Source organism: Dermacentor albipictus, chromosome 1 (assembly GCF_038994185.2).
Source record: "Dermacentor albipictus isolate Rhodes 1998 colony chromosome 1, USDA_Dalb.pri_finalv2, whole genome shotgun sequence".
NCBI classification, from domain to species: domain Eukaryota; kingdom Metazoa; phylum Arthropoda; class Arachnida; order Ixodida; family Ixodidae; genus Dermacentor; species Dermacentor albipictus.
Window position 1 is genome coordinate 351937995 of NC_091821.1, and position 18849 is coordinate 351956843.

Genomic DNA, 18849 nt, shown 5'->3' on the forward strand with positions numbered 1-18849 from the left:
TCTTGTGTTTCAACAACGTGTGACCTCGCTCACCTTATCGGATGGTTGCTGAGTAGGTGTCTTATCACGGCGAACGGTAACGGCGGATGGTCCAGTCAGGTCGTACTGTCTGGCCTCTAGAGGAGGTTTCCCTGTCCTTACGGCGTGCTGTCTTCGCTTTCAATGTTCTCGATGAGCACTCTAGCCGATTAGAGTCCTGGCGTGTACTACCAGCAGATTTCGGCACCAGATTTTTAAATAAATGGTCACGGCCTATGATGAAACACAACTCTATCTACATTATTTACAGTAATTAGATCGAATGCAGTTCATGACGGACGTTGTCTTTGCTTCTACTTTTTTCGTCTTCTCCGTGCATCCGTGCTCTCGCGTACTGTGCAGTTGGCATTTTCTTTTCTCTAGCTCTTTGAAGAAAGGTAAATATTTGATACTTGGGTTGTGGTATGATGCATAACTCTTCCCCCATTTGGGTGGGGAAAGTGAGCTATGTGTACACAAAAATGCTGCTAAAGAAGACAGTTGCTGCTCTCATGAAGACAAGACCCCTTGTCAAAGTGTTGGCTTCAGCAACGTTCCTTGTTCAACTACTGCTCATCACACTCATAGCAAGGAGGTTCATTGCACATGCTAAGCTTTATGAGATGCTGCAAACTTCTCCTCTGCTTCCCACGTGACACGGTAGTTTTGCAATCTCTTCCTGTGTCTATCACTTGGCCAATGCCTGTTGGCACACACATTGCCATGTCATAGAGTGTTGATGTGCAAGTGTAAATTCGCATCTCCCATACCATGTGACCTGTAGCTTTGGTTCTGCAGCGTGAGCATTGTGAGGTGAAGTTTAGTCGAAAGCATGGGTGTTACATTTGTCAGAAATATGAATTTTGTGTAAAACATTTAATCTAGTGTTCATAACTATCTCACCTAAACCGTCCTGCGAGTCTGAGCCTGTATTGGGTGAAGGGGTGGAGCCTCCTAAGAAGTGCACAAGTTTTCTGAAAGCATTAGTGACAGTAAATGGCAAGAGGGGAGCCTGCTGCATAAAATGTGCTGAACAGAAACACGCTTCTTCGGTTGCCAATGATAGCTCATTTCAGAATTCACTACAGCAAACTTTATTATGCATTATAAATTTTTCCTCTGGTAGACCTGTTTCCTTTTAAGGAGGTCACCAGCACATGTTATTTGTGTGAATTGGGTTCTCTGACACTCGCTGAACAAATATATAATCACATGCGTTGTTGAAAAAATTTTATGAGCAATATAATGGTGGCTATGTTCAAGTTTAAGACAATTCAGCCTGTGGACGGCTTATGTATGTCTTTTATATTGCTCAGGGGTTTAGATGAGGAAGCAATTTTTCTTTTCGGACATCCTTATTTTAACATATTCTTCTGTGTCATCATAGTATGCCTGCTTTCTTGACAGTGTGATTGCTTTTACGAATTTCAGAAAGTGTATGTGGCGCTTGATGAGCCTGATGGAGTCGCTGGAGTGGCCGCAGTTCGTAACAGTCAGCCATCTTTGGAAGACCAAATCATTGAGCACCAGGCAATGGGTGAGCTTGCTGTTGCTGGCCTAGCACCACCATTTTCCTTGCAAAATTTTTATAGTGCAAAAGACATGCTTTCTCTTGTGGCTGAGGAAAGCCGCAATACGCTGTCAATATTCTCTTTTTCTTTTTACCTGTCAGAGCCATGAACTTTTTTTTTTCTGTTATAAATATTGAACCTTGACAGCACTTAGATCACCATAAAACTCTACAAAAGTAATTTCTTTAAAAATGTTGCAATTACAGCTTTTTGCCTGTGCTTTATACTAAACGCTTTATGCCCAACAATGTGTAGCTTTTATTCAAAAACACAATATTGGTTAGGACATGTTGATTTCATTAAAATTTAGTGGGTTTATGCCTGTTGCTAACTGCTGTTGCTTAATACATCCAGCAAGCAGTTTCAGCACTGTCGACTTGTAACAACAGTTTCAACAATGTAAGCTGGTGTCACGGTGGTAGTTTGTTGCAGTCCTGATAGTTTGGCCCTACAGTGCGACACTATTTTGCATTGCCATGCAGGGAAGCTGCAAGATGCTCTTGCATGCTATGAGCGAGCACTGCGACTGCCCACCTCTCAGGCATCTCATCATCAGGGGCTGCTGAGTTGCCTGCTTTGCCTCGACCAACCGAGCACCGCCCTCACACATGCGTCGGGCCTGCTGGCGGAGAGGTACCCAAACACCAGGCTCGGCCTGGTCTCAGCATTGTGCCTCGGGGCAAGACAAATTTCACAGCTTCTCCCTTGAAGTGACTGTCGGGGCTATAAAAATGCTTCCGAGATTTATTTACTGTTACTTTTTTTATCCAGTGTGGCTGTATTTGCCTTCATGGCGTATTGAAGCTAACAAGTGTAATAGCAGCATTGTATGTTATGTGTAGTGCCCTTCTACCTGAACTGCAAGATATGTATGTACCCTGCTTCTCTGTAAAATTCTTCAGCACTAATACGACAGACTGCCCATACTTGCTGAGAGGAGTGAGGTTTAAAAAAGAAACACATGAAAAAGTCATAATCTGTTTAAACAAACATAACCAGAAATCTCTATTTGCACAAAAGAATACCAAAAGATAATGATGTGCTCATAAAGCAGTGAGACATTGCACTTATAACAGAGGCACTACAACAGTGCGCAAAACTGACTTCCATTCTGACTTGCAATATGCAGTTGGGAACATTGTGTCAGTTTAATCTTAAACTGCATGCTTCTGATGTCGAGACTTTGCTCTCATGATGTGAATAATTAATTAGTGACGGCCTTGCATTTTCACAGCTTCAGAAGCTGGTCCCACAATGTATGTACAGTATGGGACCCTGACATCTGATGTCTAGCTGTTAGTCTTTTTCCAGTCAATAGCTAAGCACTTAAGTTTGTGGTTATGTCTGTCTATTTCAAGTGCACACTGTATGTTCCAACACAATTCAACACCAGCCTTAATGTGCTTATGCAATCACTGATTACCAGTTACAACACAGTATCTGCAATTATACAGTAATAATTTTATAAGAAAGCATTCAGTTTAATGACATAACATTGAATTCCTGGATTTTGCTCATTAAGCTTAAAGCTTGTTAAGCTTCGATGTCCACCGATCTTAATAAAAATTTGAATTTGCATTTGCATTTGTATTCTGATTATCTATGCCAAACTATATGGCTGCAAGTCATTTAGTTTTCCTGAAAATGAATTTTAAAGATTGGTTGCATTCCTGATTCATTACTTTTTACTGCCCACCCTGTGTTTGTGACGTCAGAGACTACACCGCCACTGTCGCTGAAATCACTGCTGGCTTGTTTGGAAAATTTGTAAAAGCTCCCTGTGGCGTCAGGAGATATCATCAGCTTCGCTTATTTGGCGTTAGCGCCACGTGTACTATGCGCTTAGCACGCATTCTGTATGTTTGCATTATGGTAGTGGAAGGTCTGACGTGATCGACTCATCATGACATCACACGAAGCAGCAACCCGTTTCGGTTTCGGTATCCCATTTATTGGTTATTTAAAATTCTTGATGAATTTCTAAGCAAATTGAACCACCTTACCTGTGACACGGCTGCCAATGCCATTTTATATCCTAACATGGTTAAAAAACGGCAGAGTTGCCCATTAAACCGGTCTATAAAAACAAAAGCTTGAAAATAAAAAATCTGCTACGCATCCATAAAATCTGCATTGTACTTTGTGATTGTCATATACACTACCTTTATTCCAAGCAGAAATAAACGAGAACACAAGCTTTTTGCATCTCATTTATGCTCATAATTTTTAATGATGCTGAATTAGAGTAACGGAACTGCAAAACAAAGAGTTTTGGTCAAATATTAGTTAAGCCTTGTGTCATGTTTCCTTAACTTTCTTGGTTTGAGTGGCTTATGATTGGTAACAACAACCATAAATGATAAAAACAAAAGCTCCTTAAATGATCGTCTACAAATAAGTGGAATGCTGCATAGCGTAGGCTTTTCTCCGTAGCAAAGGCACTGCTCTATATTTATTGTTGCTGCCATATTGAAATCGAAATCTCTTGTCTTACATCGTAAGGAGTGACTGGCTGCCAGACATAATCGAGTATCAAGCGGAAGCTGCCTGGAGGCTTTGCAGCTGGGACTTGCTTCAAAAGTTCTTGCAGACTCAGGTCAGCTCATCACTTTGTACATGCTGCTGGTCAAGTACGTACACTCTATTCAAACGTGGAAACTTTTGTATGCACACAAGAAAAACAGAGCTTGGATGATGTTCTGTCATCTGCGCAATTGTAGCCAAAGATTTAAACACCCTTGCTTCGTTGGTTAAGATCAAACACTCAAAAGCACACCATCCTGTCTGTATCAAATATGAAATTCTGACAGGCTCCATCATGCTGGTACTCACAGTATCCAGGTTGTTAGGGTTCTGTGAGAAACTTCTGTTCACCATTTCGATGGTTATACATTACTGTTGATCACATAGTGACTTCGTTGCCAGCAGCTTTTATTTTGTCGTATGGAGGTCAGCTGTATTGTGCCATTAAAAAGTACCAAAAGCCGAGTATGCTGCCCTCACAACGTATTCTTAGCGCATCTCACAGGTCAAGTGCGTCCGCAATTTATACATATTATCACAGTATATTTCAGAATAATCACTCATGCTCACTTACATCCGAGAATGTACAAAAGCATTCGCATTGTGTGCGCGTTCTGATTCGACAAGATTCTTCGTTAAAAAGTCAGCGCCAGCAGTAAAAAAAATCCTGTGAAAAATCGTCACCATCATAAAGCAAAACAATGTACACATCATAATATACAGCGATGGCTTGGCACCCGTTGTGATGGCACAAAATAGGAGCACAAAATATTGCGAGATTGAGACGCTGTAAAGGGCAAAGAGAGGGTTGCAGATCTAGTTCATGCTTCAACTTACTTCACGAAAGGATGGATAACTGGGCTAGTTCATTATGCATTATAATAAAAACTTAGAGAGCTAAGAACACAAAGGATGTAGAAAAAGACACACACTACACGTGTGGTGTGTGTGTCTTTTTCTACGTCCTTTGTGTTTTTAGTGCTCTAAGTACTGTATTACTTTACGAAGCATATCAAAGATTGTGAACTGTGTTAACCTCTAAAATTTTATTACAAGTTGAGATTTATGTGTTTTAGCACTACAAGCAGTTTTATTAATTAGTATGCCTCAAGATATGCTGCACTTGTTTTCTTCTACTGCCATAACTGTGTCTTTTGCACACAATGTCTTTGTAACTTACGCATGTTTGAACAGCATGCATGTTCTTATAAAGATGAGTAGGGATATTGAGCCTATGAAAACTGATTTTAGTAACAATATAAATTATGAATACTTGCTGGTAGTAAAAGGAACTGTTCATGATAATTATGCATAATGTGTGCCTTAGCCTATGACCGATAAAGCCCCGGCCACACTAGAAGAAAAAGCGCGGCGCAACGCCGGTGGCAAAACATGCACTGCAGAAGCTGCCGCATGGCAGCTTTCTCGTGCAGCAGGAGGGATGGGTTCTGGAGGTATTTTTCGCAGCTTGCTGCGAACAGAGGAGACCAATGACAGCAGCCATATCAGTGATGTGCACGCAGGAAACTGGTGTCATGCAGAGCTATCTGACCACTCGTTTCGCACTTACGTCTGGTGCTGGCCAGACAACTCGTTTCGCACTATCATCTGCTTGTGTCAGCTCTCGTTTGCGCTTGTTTTGGTTGACATTGTTCGCATTTGTTTTTACAATTATGAGTCTAAACCGAGACGTCCTGATACAAAGGTTTTTGGAGACAGTGCGCCAATGTCCAATACTGTACAACAAGACAAACCCTGAATACAAGGATGTGGAGGCGGCACACAATGCCTCGTTCTTGTTTTTCGAATATGGAAATGCCTCAACAGAATGGAGCACACTGACATGATTATGATCACGCTGACAACGACGTCATCACCATACTTAAACACCGTGCCGACCTGTCAGTAGACAAAAGAAAAAATGCACGACATCTCGCACCTACATGCAGAGTAGAAGAGAGGAGGCGAGATTTTCATGCTGTCACATGACTCTTGCAGCACCGCGCCATCATTCGTTGTGGCCACACTGCCATAGCAGCGTTTTACCGCCGGAGGCATGTGGCGTGTGTTTTTTCTTCATTGTCGCTGTGCCTTAAGGCTTGCGTGTGTAACCTGCCTAATGCTCATAGACGTGTTCTTGAAGTCGAGGCAGACTTTCTTCTTTTTCACCTTCTCCACTTCCTACCCTTTCTTTTTTCTCTAAAAAGCAATATAGTTTAGTTTTATGCTCAGTATGCATTGCCAGGTAGACACATGGATGAGGACGAAGCATAGAAAGGGAATCTTTCGTGCATGTGTGTGGGTGCACACAGTTTACTGTTACTATGTGTAATTTTTTACAAACTGTTCTGCTTCTATATGCTTACATATCCATGTACTTGTACGCATTGTATGAATAAGTGATCCATTGATGTAATGATGTAGCTGCAGTATAAAGCAGAAGTTGTTGTGTACATGCCTGAAAGCAGTTGGTATCAATTGCATGGTCAACTATCACCGTGGGAGTCTATACGCACTGCACAAAGCTGCACATATTACTTAAGCACATTTAATTATGATGACCTAGACCTTCCACATCGCGTTAGAGTTCTCTTTCATTGAAACTTTTCAAAGTGGGCACCTTGTGCTGTTCTGTAGGATTCAATACCGCAAGACTCTGGAAACAGCTGGAGCTCATGGGGTGTGGCCACAGGTCGACTTCTCCTTTCTGCTTACAATCTGGTAAGCATTTCTCTCTGTTTTTTTACATTGCCTAATGGCTGAGGCACGAAAAAATGCTTGTGTACTTACGTTTAGGTGCGCATTGAAGAACCACAGGTAGTCGAACGTAATCTGGAGCTCTTCACTATGGTGCCTGTTATACCCACTACGCAGTTTCGGAATATTAAACCCCATAGTTTAATTATTCTTTTAAGCCAGAAAAGATGGAAAACTGAAATATAAGTGGCAACACCACCCTGAAGTTCCTGCACCAGCTTGCTGTGACATCATGAATTTTAATAGCATCTGGTTGGGCCTAATTCATTTTATTATAGCTAAAGATGCACTACAAATGTGTCATTTCATGAAGCCAAAAATTAAACTTGCATAGTTTCAGAATTCTTACTGTGGCACATCGGCTCAGATTGGAGAAAATACCTTGAAATCTTTGATGTCACACTGAAGTACCAGCACTGTATTTTCAGGTTTTAGCACGAAATTTAGGAAATGGAAGTCTGGCCTTCATTTTCTCTTACAGTAATCCACCTCTTATCACAAAATTAACAAAAACAAAGTTCTTATGCACTGATTGGTCTGTCTAGACTAATTTAGTAGTTGTCTTTACTGTCCGTTCTAAACCCCATAGTTTGATTTGATCTTGGATTCTCACTCACTGTGCAATGCCAGGATGAAAAGTCATTCTTGGACAGCCTTGCTCAAGCACGCAGTCACCAGGCGAGCCCTCTTGCAGCAGCAGCCATGGAGCAGGAGGCTTACCAGAGGGGCTACCGTTACGTTTCCAGGTGTGTGCTGTGCTACGCACTTTTAGTAACGGGACAGGTTTAGACCACTACTCAAACTTGGGCGTCCCATAGCTTTGCGCTGGGCACACTTCTGTTCACTTCAGTTCCAATTTAATCATTCACATTTTCAACAGAATGCAAATAACACCAGCTCATAAAAGAATTGCTGCTATTAAGTAGAAATGTGGCACCCTGTGTCTTTGTTCAAACAGTACATAAGTGGGGCTTTCAAACTTACACATTTCAGTGTCAGAGATGTTGTGAAATGCCTACACAGTTACATAAAGTAACAAATGTTTTCTGTAAAAACGTTTTTGTGCCAATCATCTACTAAACCAGAGCTTGCTAGTTATTCTGCACAAGTATGAAAAGCAACTCTGAATCCCAAATCGGTGGAATTCACTGTACTTAAATAATAATAATAATAAATGAAAAAATAAAACTTTGTATGTGTGCCAATCCCAGCAACTCGTATATAGACATTGGTATTAAGTGTAAGCTTCTGTTAATTTGACCTTCATATGACTGCAACAATTGGTTAATTTATCTGGTTAATTAAATTAACCTTTAATTTACAGTCATAGCTGTGCTTATCTCAGCAGTTTTTATCCTGGACGCAGTTTCTGTTGTTTTGTTTGCTGAAAAGGCACCATGTTGGCTCACACATTTCAAGTTATGCAATAAAGTGCTAACCTTGGCCGGTTGGTACATGTCTCAGACACTCAGATACAGTACAAACACTCAGATGCATGTCAAGTCATGCATTTGAGTGTTTGTCTACTTGTTCATTTTGTCATTGTACCTTCCTTCCATTAACATGTGAACATGCTATGTTCAGACACTTACACTTAAGTCTCATGCATATTTGTGAAGATAATTTTTAAACAGCAGCACTTTTTGTGCATAAGATTCTTCAAAACAATATTGTCGCGATACAGAACAGGATGTGCAACCAAGAGACGATGACGAAGAAATGTTGTTCTGGGGCACTTCGGCCGCCATGTTCTAGTGTTAGCTGGTGCCTTGAGCATTTGGCTTGCATAAACAGCATTCACACTTGTCTCCGGCTCACAACATTTTGGTGGAGGTGCGGGGTACCAATACGGAGCTCCGAAGCAGTCGCCGGGTGAGCCCTGACATGATGATTGCCAGCCAACGCGCCACAATGACTGATCGCCCACCTCTGGTGCTGCAGACTTTGACTTCCGTCGTGTTGTCCCAGCCGCGAGACCCAGGGACCTTCAATGGCATCGATGGTACGGACGTTGAAGACTGGATTGTCCTCGCTAATACCAGGAAATACCAGGAACGCTGAACACGAAAGTTGTCCTCGCGCTCTTTCATAAAGTTGATGAAGACATGAACAAGACTGATAAGATTGGCCACATCCTAAAGGGCATAGCAGATGACGCATTCAACCTGCTTGTCTGCAAGAACTATGACTCGGTAGACGCGATCATCAAAGAGTGCCGCAATTTCAAACTGATGAAAAGTCGCCGCATTGTGCAGCAGCTCAACAGGCTACCAAATACAGCTTCGACGCCTTCGTGTAAGGAACAGCCACATTGACATTCTCTGTCTGGACAAGAAAATCTGACGCGGTTAATTCGTCGCGAGCTCGAGGCCACGTCTCCCGCCGTTCCTCGTCAGCATTGCCCAGACAACGCTTGTTCTGTCTCACTTATAGAGGCAGTTGTCAGACAAGAGATGGCAAATTTAGGCCTCCTGTCTCTTTGTTTCATTCGTGATGCCGCTGTCAGTCAGGACCGACCACGCCCAACCACTGCTTCGCCGTTTTCAGTGGTTACAACTCGCCGTCGTAACCTGGCCAACTGGGGAACACCGGATCATAGGCCGATCTGTTTCAATTGCTCGCATGTTAGACATATCGCTCGTCATTACCGCAGTCATTGGTCATTACCCCCTCGGTGGAGCTTCCCGTCCAACCGTCCAGATCAAGATGCTCCCCGTTTCTCTGTGCGTCCTTCATCTATGAACACTGACAACATGCCTATGACATTCTGAACCAGCTGGTCACCATCACCCCTAAGTCGTTGGTCTCGTTCGCCACAGCCCTGTCACTCTTCTGCCCCCGCGTTACTGCCACAGAAAAACTAGTCGATGCAGCTCCTGGAGGTGACACTGCGTCAATGACCCGACCTGCAAATCCTCTGATCACATTGCCTAGCCTTGGAAGTATATTACACGTTGAGGTGGATGGAGTTCTAGTTAAGTCCCTTGTCGACACTGGTGCGCAGATGTCTGTAACGAGTGCCGCCCTTCGCAAAAGACTCAGAAAGGTCCTCACACCTGTTGTACCGTGCACAACATGCGTTGCCGTCGGCAGTATGCCATCGGTTGTTGGCATGTGTACAGCACATCCCCGCATGGACGTCTGCGTCAGCGGGCGTTTGGTGTGTTGCGACACCACGTACCCAAGCACATGAGGGTTGGACTTTCCCGCGTGTAGCCATGCGCTGCTTAGCTGTTCCTGGGGAAAGAGGAATCTGGGGGTTGAGCCGATGCCGGGTGCTCGGACCTTTAAGGCCCCCCAGCAGAGGCAACACACCTCTTTGGCCTCTGCTTCACATAAAAAGCACCTCCAGACTGACCCACCTGGAGGAAATTGGCAGTCGCCTTTACCTGTCTCTCTCTCTCACTTTTTGGCCTTTCCTGTCTTCTCTTTTCCATTTACTTCCTTTCTCCTTGGCGGCAAGGGTTAACCATGTGTGGCTATTCTACCTTGGGTACACCATATTTGGTTATAGTGACGTGCAGACTTGTATACAAGCTCTGCTGTGTCCCCCCGTTGGGCTCCGTGGTGGGCAGTCGGCGCTGTTGTCAAATTTTTTATGGGTATTCATGGAAACTTCTTTTCCTCACTTCCTGATTGCCCTCAGAAACGAGGGCGCACTGAAGATGTCTTAAGTTTTTTGGCAGTCGAACACAGAACCTTCCCCGCTTTCATGTAATCCTGATAAACTCTGATAAACCTGAGAAGGCGGTGAGAATGATCTCACCCTTTTATCGTCTAGAAATCTCTGGCGGAAGTTTTCAGTCACGGTTACAAAGCATCGAAAATGGCAAGCGGTGATCTACTTCTAGAGCTCTGCGACCAGGAACAACATGAAAAATTGCCCCATCTTGAATCTTTTGGGGGTGTTCCAGTAACAGTGACCCCACACCATACCATGAATACTACTCGCAGCGTTGTTCCTGATGGTGATCTGTTAGAATTGTTTGAAGCCAAACTTCTAGAGAGTTGGAATGATCAGAACGTGATCAATGTCAAAAGAATTAAAATGAGGCGTGACGGAAAAGAAATCGATACCAAGCATCGTACTTACATTTGGGTTAGGCAACCTGCCCAATACTATCGAGACAGAGTATGTGAAGATACAAGTCAGACTGTACATCCCAAGTTCCCTACGATGCTTTAAGTGCCAGAGATTCGGTCACAGTTCACAGAACTGCTGAGGCCATCAGACTTGTGCAAAATGCAGTGCTAACAAACGCCTCTTGGAATCATGTCAAAACTGTCTCCACTGTGTGAATTGTAATGGGGAGCACACTACATGCTTGCAGTCCTGTCCATCATGGAAAAAAGAAAAAGAAATAGTAACAGTCAAAGTAAAAGAGAACATAACATTCCAGGAGGCACGAAGGCAGGTTTCATACCTGCCCAAGAACAGCTTTGCCGATGTGGTGCGTCAAGGGGCGGCGACACAATGGCTTCTGGCGGCTGTTCGGCCCACACGCAGTTAGCCGGCGGTGACGCCATCCGCCCCTCTTGTGGCTGCAGCTAGCGTTGCTCCGCCGCTCCAGCAGAAGGGACCATCGATCGACCTCTGGGCCAGTGGCCTCAAAGGTCTCATCTGTCGAGACGAGGCCTTCAGGTCAAAGGCAGCGCTCGCAAGAGGTAATGAACACAACAGCCAGTAAGACGGTGCCGCCAGCGCCCAAGGAGCAACACAACTCTCGTGATCGCTCAAAAAAAAAACGCACCTCACGGCTCCTGGAAAGGGCCCATGAGCTAATCCTCTTCTCTTAAACACACAGCACAAACACATTTATCATCATGGAGGCACAAATAATACAATGGAATGTTAGAGGACTTCTTCATAACCTAGACGGCATTACAGAACTTCTACACAAACATAATCCAAAGTTGCTGCGTGTTCAAGAGACACATCTGAAACCCACACACACAACCTTTCTTAGTCAGTACACCATCTGTTGTACAGACCACAATGAGGCATATGCCTCATCTGGCGGTGTAGCAATAGTTGTCAGCAAGTCTGTAGCTTGTCATCATGTCGCCCTTCAGACACCCCTTGAGGCAGAGTCAGTTCGGGTAATTCTGTTTAATAAATTGATCACTGTATGTTGCATATACATACCCCCTAATTATCATCTCAAAAAAAGCTACATTTATAACCTAATTGATCAGTTCCCGGATCCCTGCATACTCGTAGGCGATCTTAATGCCCGCAACACCATGTGGGGAGACTCACGATGTGACGCGAGAAGTCGTTTTATTGAAAATTTTCTTGTAAACTCCGGTGCGTGCCTCTTCAATAAGAAAGAGCCAGCGTATTATAATTTTTACCATAATACATATTCATCAATAGAACTGTCGATTGGCTCTGCTTCAATTTTCCCTGACTTGCAATGGCATCCAACCGAAGATCCTTACAGAAGTGACCACTTCCCTGTAATGTTAAATTTAATACCTCAACACAAATGCCCTCCATATGCCCCCCGGTGGAAACTATCCTCCACCGAATGGAATTATTTTAAGGACTCCACTTACTTATCACGACATCTTATCACCGATTTTAGCATAGATGAAGCAGTAGCGTATTTTACTTGTTTTATACTCAACGGACCTGAAAAATTCTTTCCACAAACACAGGGTCTTTCATGTAAAAGGTAGGTCCCCTGGTGGAATGAGCAGTGTAGTCTGGCTCGAAAGAAACAAAACAAAGTGTGAGGTTTGCTGCGTCGCCGACTGCATAAAATCTCATAGAATTTAAAATGGTAAAATCACAAGGAAGGCGCACATGAAAAAAGGCAAGGAGAGCTAGCTAGGAGAGGTTTCTCACGGGCATCACATCCTACGCTCAAGATTCTGAAGTATGGAATGGCCTAAGAAAGCTAAAGGGGCAGCAAATCCACCCATTGCCCTTAGTTGACGATCAAGGGATTACTTTGGAAGACCAGGCCAACACTCTGGGCGAACACTTCGAGCATGTATCAAGCTCCACACATTACATAAAATCATTCCTTAAATATAAAAAAGTAGGGGAACCTAAGTCACTGGATCGTAAATGCCGTCCGAATGAACCATACAACCGTCCTTTTAATATTGCTGAGCTTAAAGCTGCCTTGAGGACATGTAGAAGCTCTGCACCGCGAGCTGATAGAATCATGTATGACATGATTAAAAGCCTACACACCGACACACAGATGACACTTGTGGCACTTTTCAACTCTATCTGGGCTGCCAGATACCTCCCATCCTCATGGAAGGAAGCTATTTTTATTCCCATCTTGAAGCTGAGTAAAGACCCTTCCTTGGTGGCAAGTCCCACAAAACATGGGGCAGCAACAGGAAGTGTTTAATGAATCTTTACAATCATTCAATCACAATTGGACCATGGTGCCGTGATCTATCATTATGCCGCCCCGAGTGCTCTAAAGATGCTAGATCCTGTCCATCATTAGGTATCCGGCTGGCCATTGGCGCTTTCAAAACAAGTCCCATTGAAAGTTTATACGTAGAATCGAATGAGTGGTCACTTCATCTGCAGAGAGTCTAATCATCAACATCCGTGTTCTAATACCATGAACAATATGACATGCGCTACACTCTTTCATAATCGTCTCTCTGTATGACAGCCTTTTTCACTGCGTGTCAGGGAGCTTAACGTTGAAATGGGTGTGCTACTTCTCGAACATTGCTTAATGCCTCCAGCTAAGCTACTACCGCCTTGGGAGTGGCAGCTGATAGAATGTGATATATCTTTTCTACAAGTTACAAAACACGCTCCAGAGATCGAAATCCGAATGCATTTCCTAGAACTCCAGTACAAGCACTCCTCCACTGAGTTCTACACAGACGCATCAAAGTCACATGCCAGTGTTTCCAATGCAGCCGTCGGTCCATCCTTCTCGGAATCCGATGTGCTGCATCCGGAAGCAAGTATCTTTACGGCTGAGGCCCATGCACTATTGTCGGCTGTGAAGCATATAAGGGAATCAAAACTCCAAAAAGCAGTTATATATACAGACTCCCTAAGCGTCGTGATGGCCTTGATGTCACTCTGTAAGCACAAAAGTCCAGTACTTAATGAACTCTATTCCATCCTATGTAAAGGGTATATATATAACCAGCATGTCATTATATGCCATAGGGGCATTGAGGGTAATGTTCTGGCACACGAGATGGCCACATCAATTTCATCGCAAGCTGTTAATCCTACCGCTGCTGTCCCTGTCACAGACCTGAGGCCTTTCTTATGAAACAAACTGCAAAAGCACTGACAGTGCATGTGGGACACTGAAACAAATAATAAGCTGCACGTGATAAAGCCACAGTTAGCTTTCTGGCCCTCCACATCAAAATCATGCCGAACAGTTGTCCTATTCTGTCGTCTCAAAATAGGACACTTTGGCACCCATAATTTTCTACTCACTGGAAATGAACCTCCAACCTGTGGTAGATGTGGGGAAGGGCTGACCGTGCTCCACGGCCTCCTGGAGTGTCGGGTAGCCGAATCTGAGAGAAAGAGACATTTTCCCCTAGCATGCCGGCAGCACATCCCTCTTCATCCTGTCATGTATCTCTGTCAAGAATTGTTTTTTCATACTAATACAGTCCTAGGTTTTCTGAAAGATGGTGTCTTACATTTTATTAACGCCATACATTCGTAGCACCTCCTCTTTTCAGAGGATTCCACTGTGATAGTAGTATTGCATAGCACATGCCTCCAGGCCCTTGTATTTCAAGGGCCCTGGTGAGGCAGTAGTGCTCTAGCCAATTTTTTTAATCTGACATATTTTGTGTACCTTATGCTTCTTTAGCAATGCATTTTAATGCTCACAATACACATCATTAGTCATCGCCATAATCTTATTAGACATAGATTTTACGCACTTTACAGCGACTATTTTTAAGGCCCTTTTACAGCCACGTCACATCAACTTCATAGAACTCATCACACCACTGCGAAATCGCTCACACTGGCATAACGCTCTTTGGCCGTAACTGGCCCTTGCGCCAGTAAACAGTACACATGAGTAACGATTGAGCATGAGTAATGAGCATGGGTAATGGTTGCTGGCCATCAAATTACCATCTTATTTATTGTGTTAGAGCGCTGTCTCCAAGACCTGATTTTGGGGCTAGACTTTCTTTCAACCCATTCTGCCCTCCCTAATAGACTGCGCTACAGGTGTCGTGCAGTTGGACCTTCCTTATGACAGCTACTTTGTTTCTGATGCACATCATCCATCCCTGTGTTCTGCCGAATTCTCCGAGTTGCCACCTCAAGCCGCTACTACTGTACCTTTGAATGCTCGACCACGTGTTCCTGATGGCGACTATACCGTCTCTTCGCTTGTCGACGTCATTCTACAGCATGGCATCGTGCTGCCAAGTACCGTTGTCACCATCGTCAATAATTCTACTTGGCTGCCTGTTCTCAACCATGGGTCTGTTGCACATGCTCTTCCCGGTAACATGACAGTGGCCCATCTGACACCTGTGTACGAGTACCAGACACCTCCACTCATGCCCACTATCTCTGTCTTTGTCAGCCTTATTGTCGCTTGTTCCCGTTCGGTTTCGTCACCCTACCACAATGTTGATAAAATGATCACTACCAACCTCTCTCCAGCTCAAACAGAAGATCTTAGGTGCATTCTGTTTAGTTACTGTGATATTTTTTATTTCGATGACCACCCACTCAGCCAGACAGCGGTAATCACTCATCGAACTCACACTGGCGGTGCAAGTCCCGTCCATCACCATCCATACTGTGTGTCTGCTGCTGAGCCCAGCATTGTTCAAAGCAAAGTCACGAAGATGCTGAAGAACATCATCGAGCCTTCCACTAGCCCATGGGCCTCACCAGTTGTCCTGGTCAAGAAAAAAGACAACACCTGGAGATTTTGTGTTGACTATTGCCATCTGAACAAAATCACCAAAAAGGATGTATATCCATTGCCTTGTATCGATGATGCACTTGACTGTCTACATAGGGTGAAATATTTTTAATTGATTGAAAAATATTGATAGAAAAATACTCTGGCTACTGGCAGATCGCTTTTTATGAGAAGGATCGCGAGAAGACAGCCTTTATTATGTCTGATGGACTTTTTCAATTCAAAGTCATGCCCTCCGGGCTTTGCAATACCCCAACGATGTTCGAGAGAACGATGGACATTCTCCGAGGCTTGAAGTGGACCATCTGTCTGTTATCTTGATGACATAATCGTTTTTGTTCCAACTTTTGAAACCCACACTGAACGTCTCACAACTGTCCTTGCTGTTTTTTATGCTACGAAACTTCAGCTCAATTCGTCAAAGTGTCACATCGGCCGTCGTGAAATAACCGCTCTCGAGTACCTTGTAGACGCCAATGGAATTCAGCCTGACCAGGCCAAAGTTTGAGCCTTGCAAGACTTTCCTGTGCCGTGCTCAGTTAAAGACGTTCACAGCTTCATAGGCTTATGCTTGTAAAAGTGAGTAATGCATGCAACATACATTTCTACTAAGTACACATTACATGTTAAAGTTTGGTAACATAAGAAATGTTTGATATATTGGGCATGTTTTTTTTTCTTTATGTCTTTAATAATACAGGTGTTTGGGGGTTAAAAGAAATGGCCAAAAAGACTGCACAACTGCTGATATATTCTTACTTGGAGGCTTCGAATGGCTAGAATGGGTGCACAGCCTTGAGCACAGGGTGTAGTACACACCCATCAGAAGCTTTAATGGTAGTACCCTGTGACATTCGCTGGCTGTCACACATAAGGGGACAGTCTGAAGTCTTGCACAACTCCCATGATTCTCTGCTCTTTCACAGGTTGCACATTCTAACCGAAGTGGAGCAGGGCTTCCGTGTATTACTTGACATGGAACCTGGCAGCAGCCGTGAAGAAAAGCAGGCTCAACTTACATCACTGCTTGAAGTCTGGAAAGCTCGAGAGGACCTTGTTCAGGTGGGTGCGATGCACTCAGCCTATTCACGCTATTGAAGTGCAAATAATGACAGAAACTGAAATATGACAAGCACTTATAAAACTTGTTTAGAACTTGTTTAACATTTGTTTAAACGTGTTGTATCTCAGTCTCAGTGTGTGTTTCTTTTTGCGCTTTAATACCATGAATATCTACCAACTAGCCTTGCTGTCTACCCATCTGCACTCAGCCTATGTTAAAACGTCGTGTACATTGCCATGATAGCAAAGATGGCTACGAATGTTTTCATAATTACAATGAACGAGAAAGGGAGCAGAAGTCCCGGTTTTCTTAAGTCACCACCACATAAAGCCAACAGACAGTGACAACAAAGAAAGCACAGGTGGAACTGTTACTTGTTTATTTAAGTGAACTGTAGAATTGTTAAATAAATTAAAATAATGGTGGACAAAAACACAACTGGCCACAGCTGGGATACAAGCCTATGTCTATACATTAAGCGTGCGATGCTGTTGCGAATTGAGCTACTGCAGTGCCATTGTCGAGCAGTAGTCGAGATTAGTCTGTAGCCCTCCGCACCAGCGTCTCACAGGCCTGGTGTTACTTTGGCACATTAGACACCATGAATGAATCAATCATAGATACACCATCTGTTCTATGCAGCGTTCGCCACTGCTACTGGAACCTCTGTGGAATGTGCGGCGTGCACTGCTCAGCATCGCCAAAAAGAAGCACCATGACCTGAAGGATGTTCTGCAAACAGAACTCGCCAAGTGCTGGCTCAAAAGCGCCAAGCTGGCAAGAAAGTGAGTGCACCCTGAAAGTCCCCTACTACACTCTGAAATGCTCCTCAATCAAATGTGTTGCCCCGTACTGCAGTGGGGGGGAATATGACACCCCTTCTTGTCTCAAGTTATTCTCCTATGTGATTCCTCAGCCATATGTCTATTATTATGCAACCCCAGATGCTACTTGAAATCACTGAAGTGGAGACATGTTTCTTAAATATAACTCCTTGTTGCTGAAATTGCCAAGGTACATTAATTAGGGTGTCTAACAACCGGGAAAATGGGGAATTCTCAGGGATATTCAGTAGTCTGGAAAAACTCGGGGAAGTCTCAGGGAATTTGTACTTCTATCAGGGAAAGTTAGCTGTAATTTTATTAAAAAGGTCGAAAGTCACGGTAATGCTGGCTCGAGTAACAGACAGGAATCTTAATAAATCGTCTTTGACGGCCTGTCGTCGGCCGGAGGAGTTGCCAGTGTACAGTCAACGACCGACTTTCCGGATTCCTGATAATTTGGACGGCTTCGCGGCACCACCACCACAACATATCCCATAGAGTCAATGTATCAGAACGTCTGAAATTTCTGACGCAAGAACTCTTCGCCGTCCGATTTTCCAGACGTTTTGCCGTGACCACAGGTCCGAAACGGCATTAATCAAAGCCACCACCGCTGCCATTTTGATTACCTCGCCGCCTCGAACCGGCGCTCTCGCACGCAGATCCGCTGGCAGCCGTAGCCACCACTACAACAACGCTAGGCCTAGCTGCTTCGACGTTCGCTATGAAGCTTCTCGCCGTTGGGTGCCGTGTTTTTTATTGAAAGAATTCGCTGCTGTCAGTTGTGGCATGGACTCCGCCTTTGTGGTCCTCGCGATTGGCTTAGGAGCTCGGAAAACACGGTGCATTGTATAATGCTGGTTCCCGAAAGTCAGCTTTGCCTCTGTACAGAAATGTTACTTGGTGAAGTATATGCAGAAGTATTGCAGTGAAGCATAACAAGCCTGGGAAGGGGCTATTGCCACGTGACAGAGTATGTATTCCTTAATTATACACGTGTGCACCCGGTATTTCCTGTCGCAGTACGAGCACCGATATGCCTAATACGTGTACCGAATGTGTTTTCGAATGTGCCTACAGTCCTTAAGGGGAGTAAATGACATGCATTTATTTTTTCCAACTGGCCAATTTTTCGGACGTTTTCGCGCCCCCTAGGGAATTCGAAAACTCGGACGTGG

General features: G+C 44.0%; 1 protein-coding gene across 2 annotated transcripts in view; it reads left to right on the plus strand.

Moving 5' to 3' along the window:
- The window catches only part of mei-41 (meiotic 41), a 128016-nt gene that overhangs the window by 73226 nt on the left and 35941 nt on the right, over nt 1-18849 (plus strand). For both annotated transcript variants that reach the window (XM_065441630.2, XM_070531796.1), the window contains 7 exons: nt 1450-1555; nt 2072-2222; nt 4092-4185; nt 6750-6833; nt 7500-7615; nt 16711-16846; nt 17490-17632. In XM_065441630.2, the coding sequence (XP_065297702.2) occupies nt 1450-1555; nt 2072-2222; nt 4092-4185; nt 6750-6833; nt 7500-7615; nt 16711-16846; nt 17490-17632 (830 nt within the window). The remainder of the gene's footprint in view (nt 1-1449; nt 1556-2071; nt 2223-4091; nt 4186-6749; nt 6834-7499; nt 7616-16710; nt 16847-17489; nt 17633-18849) is intronic.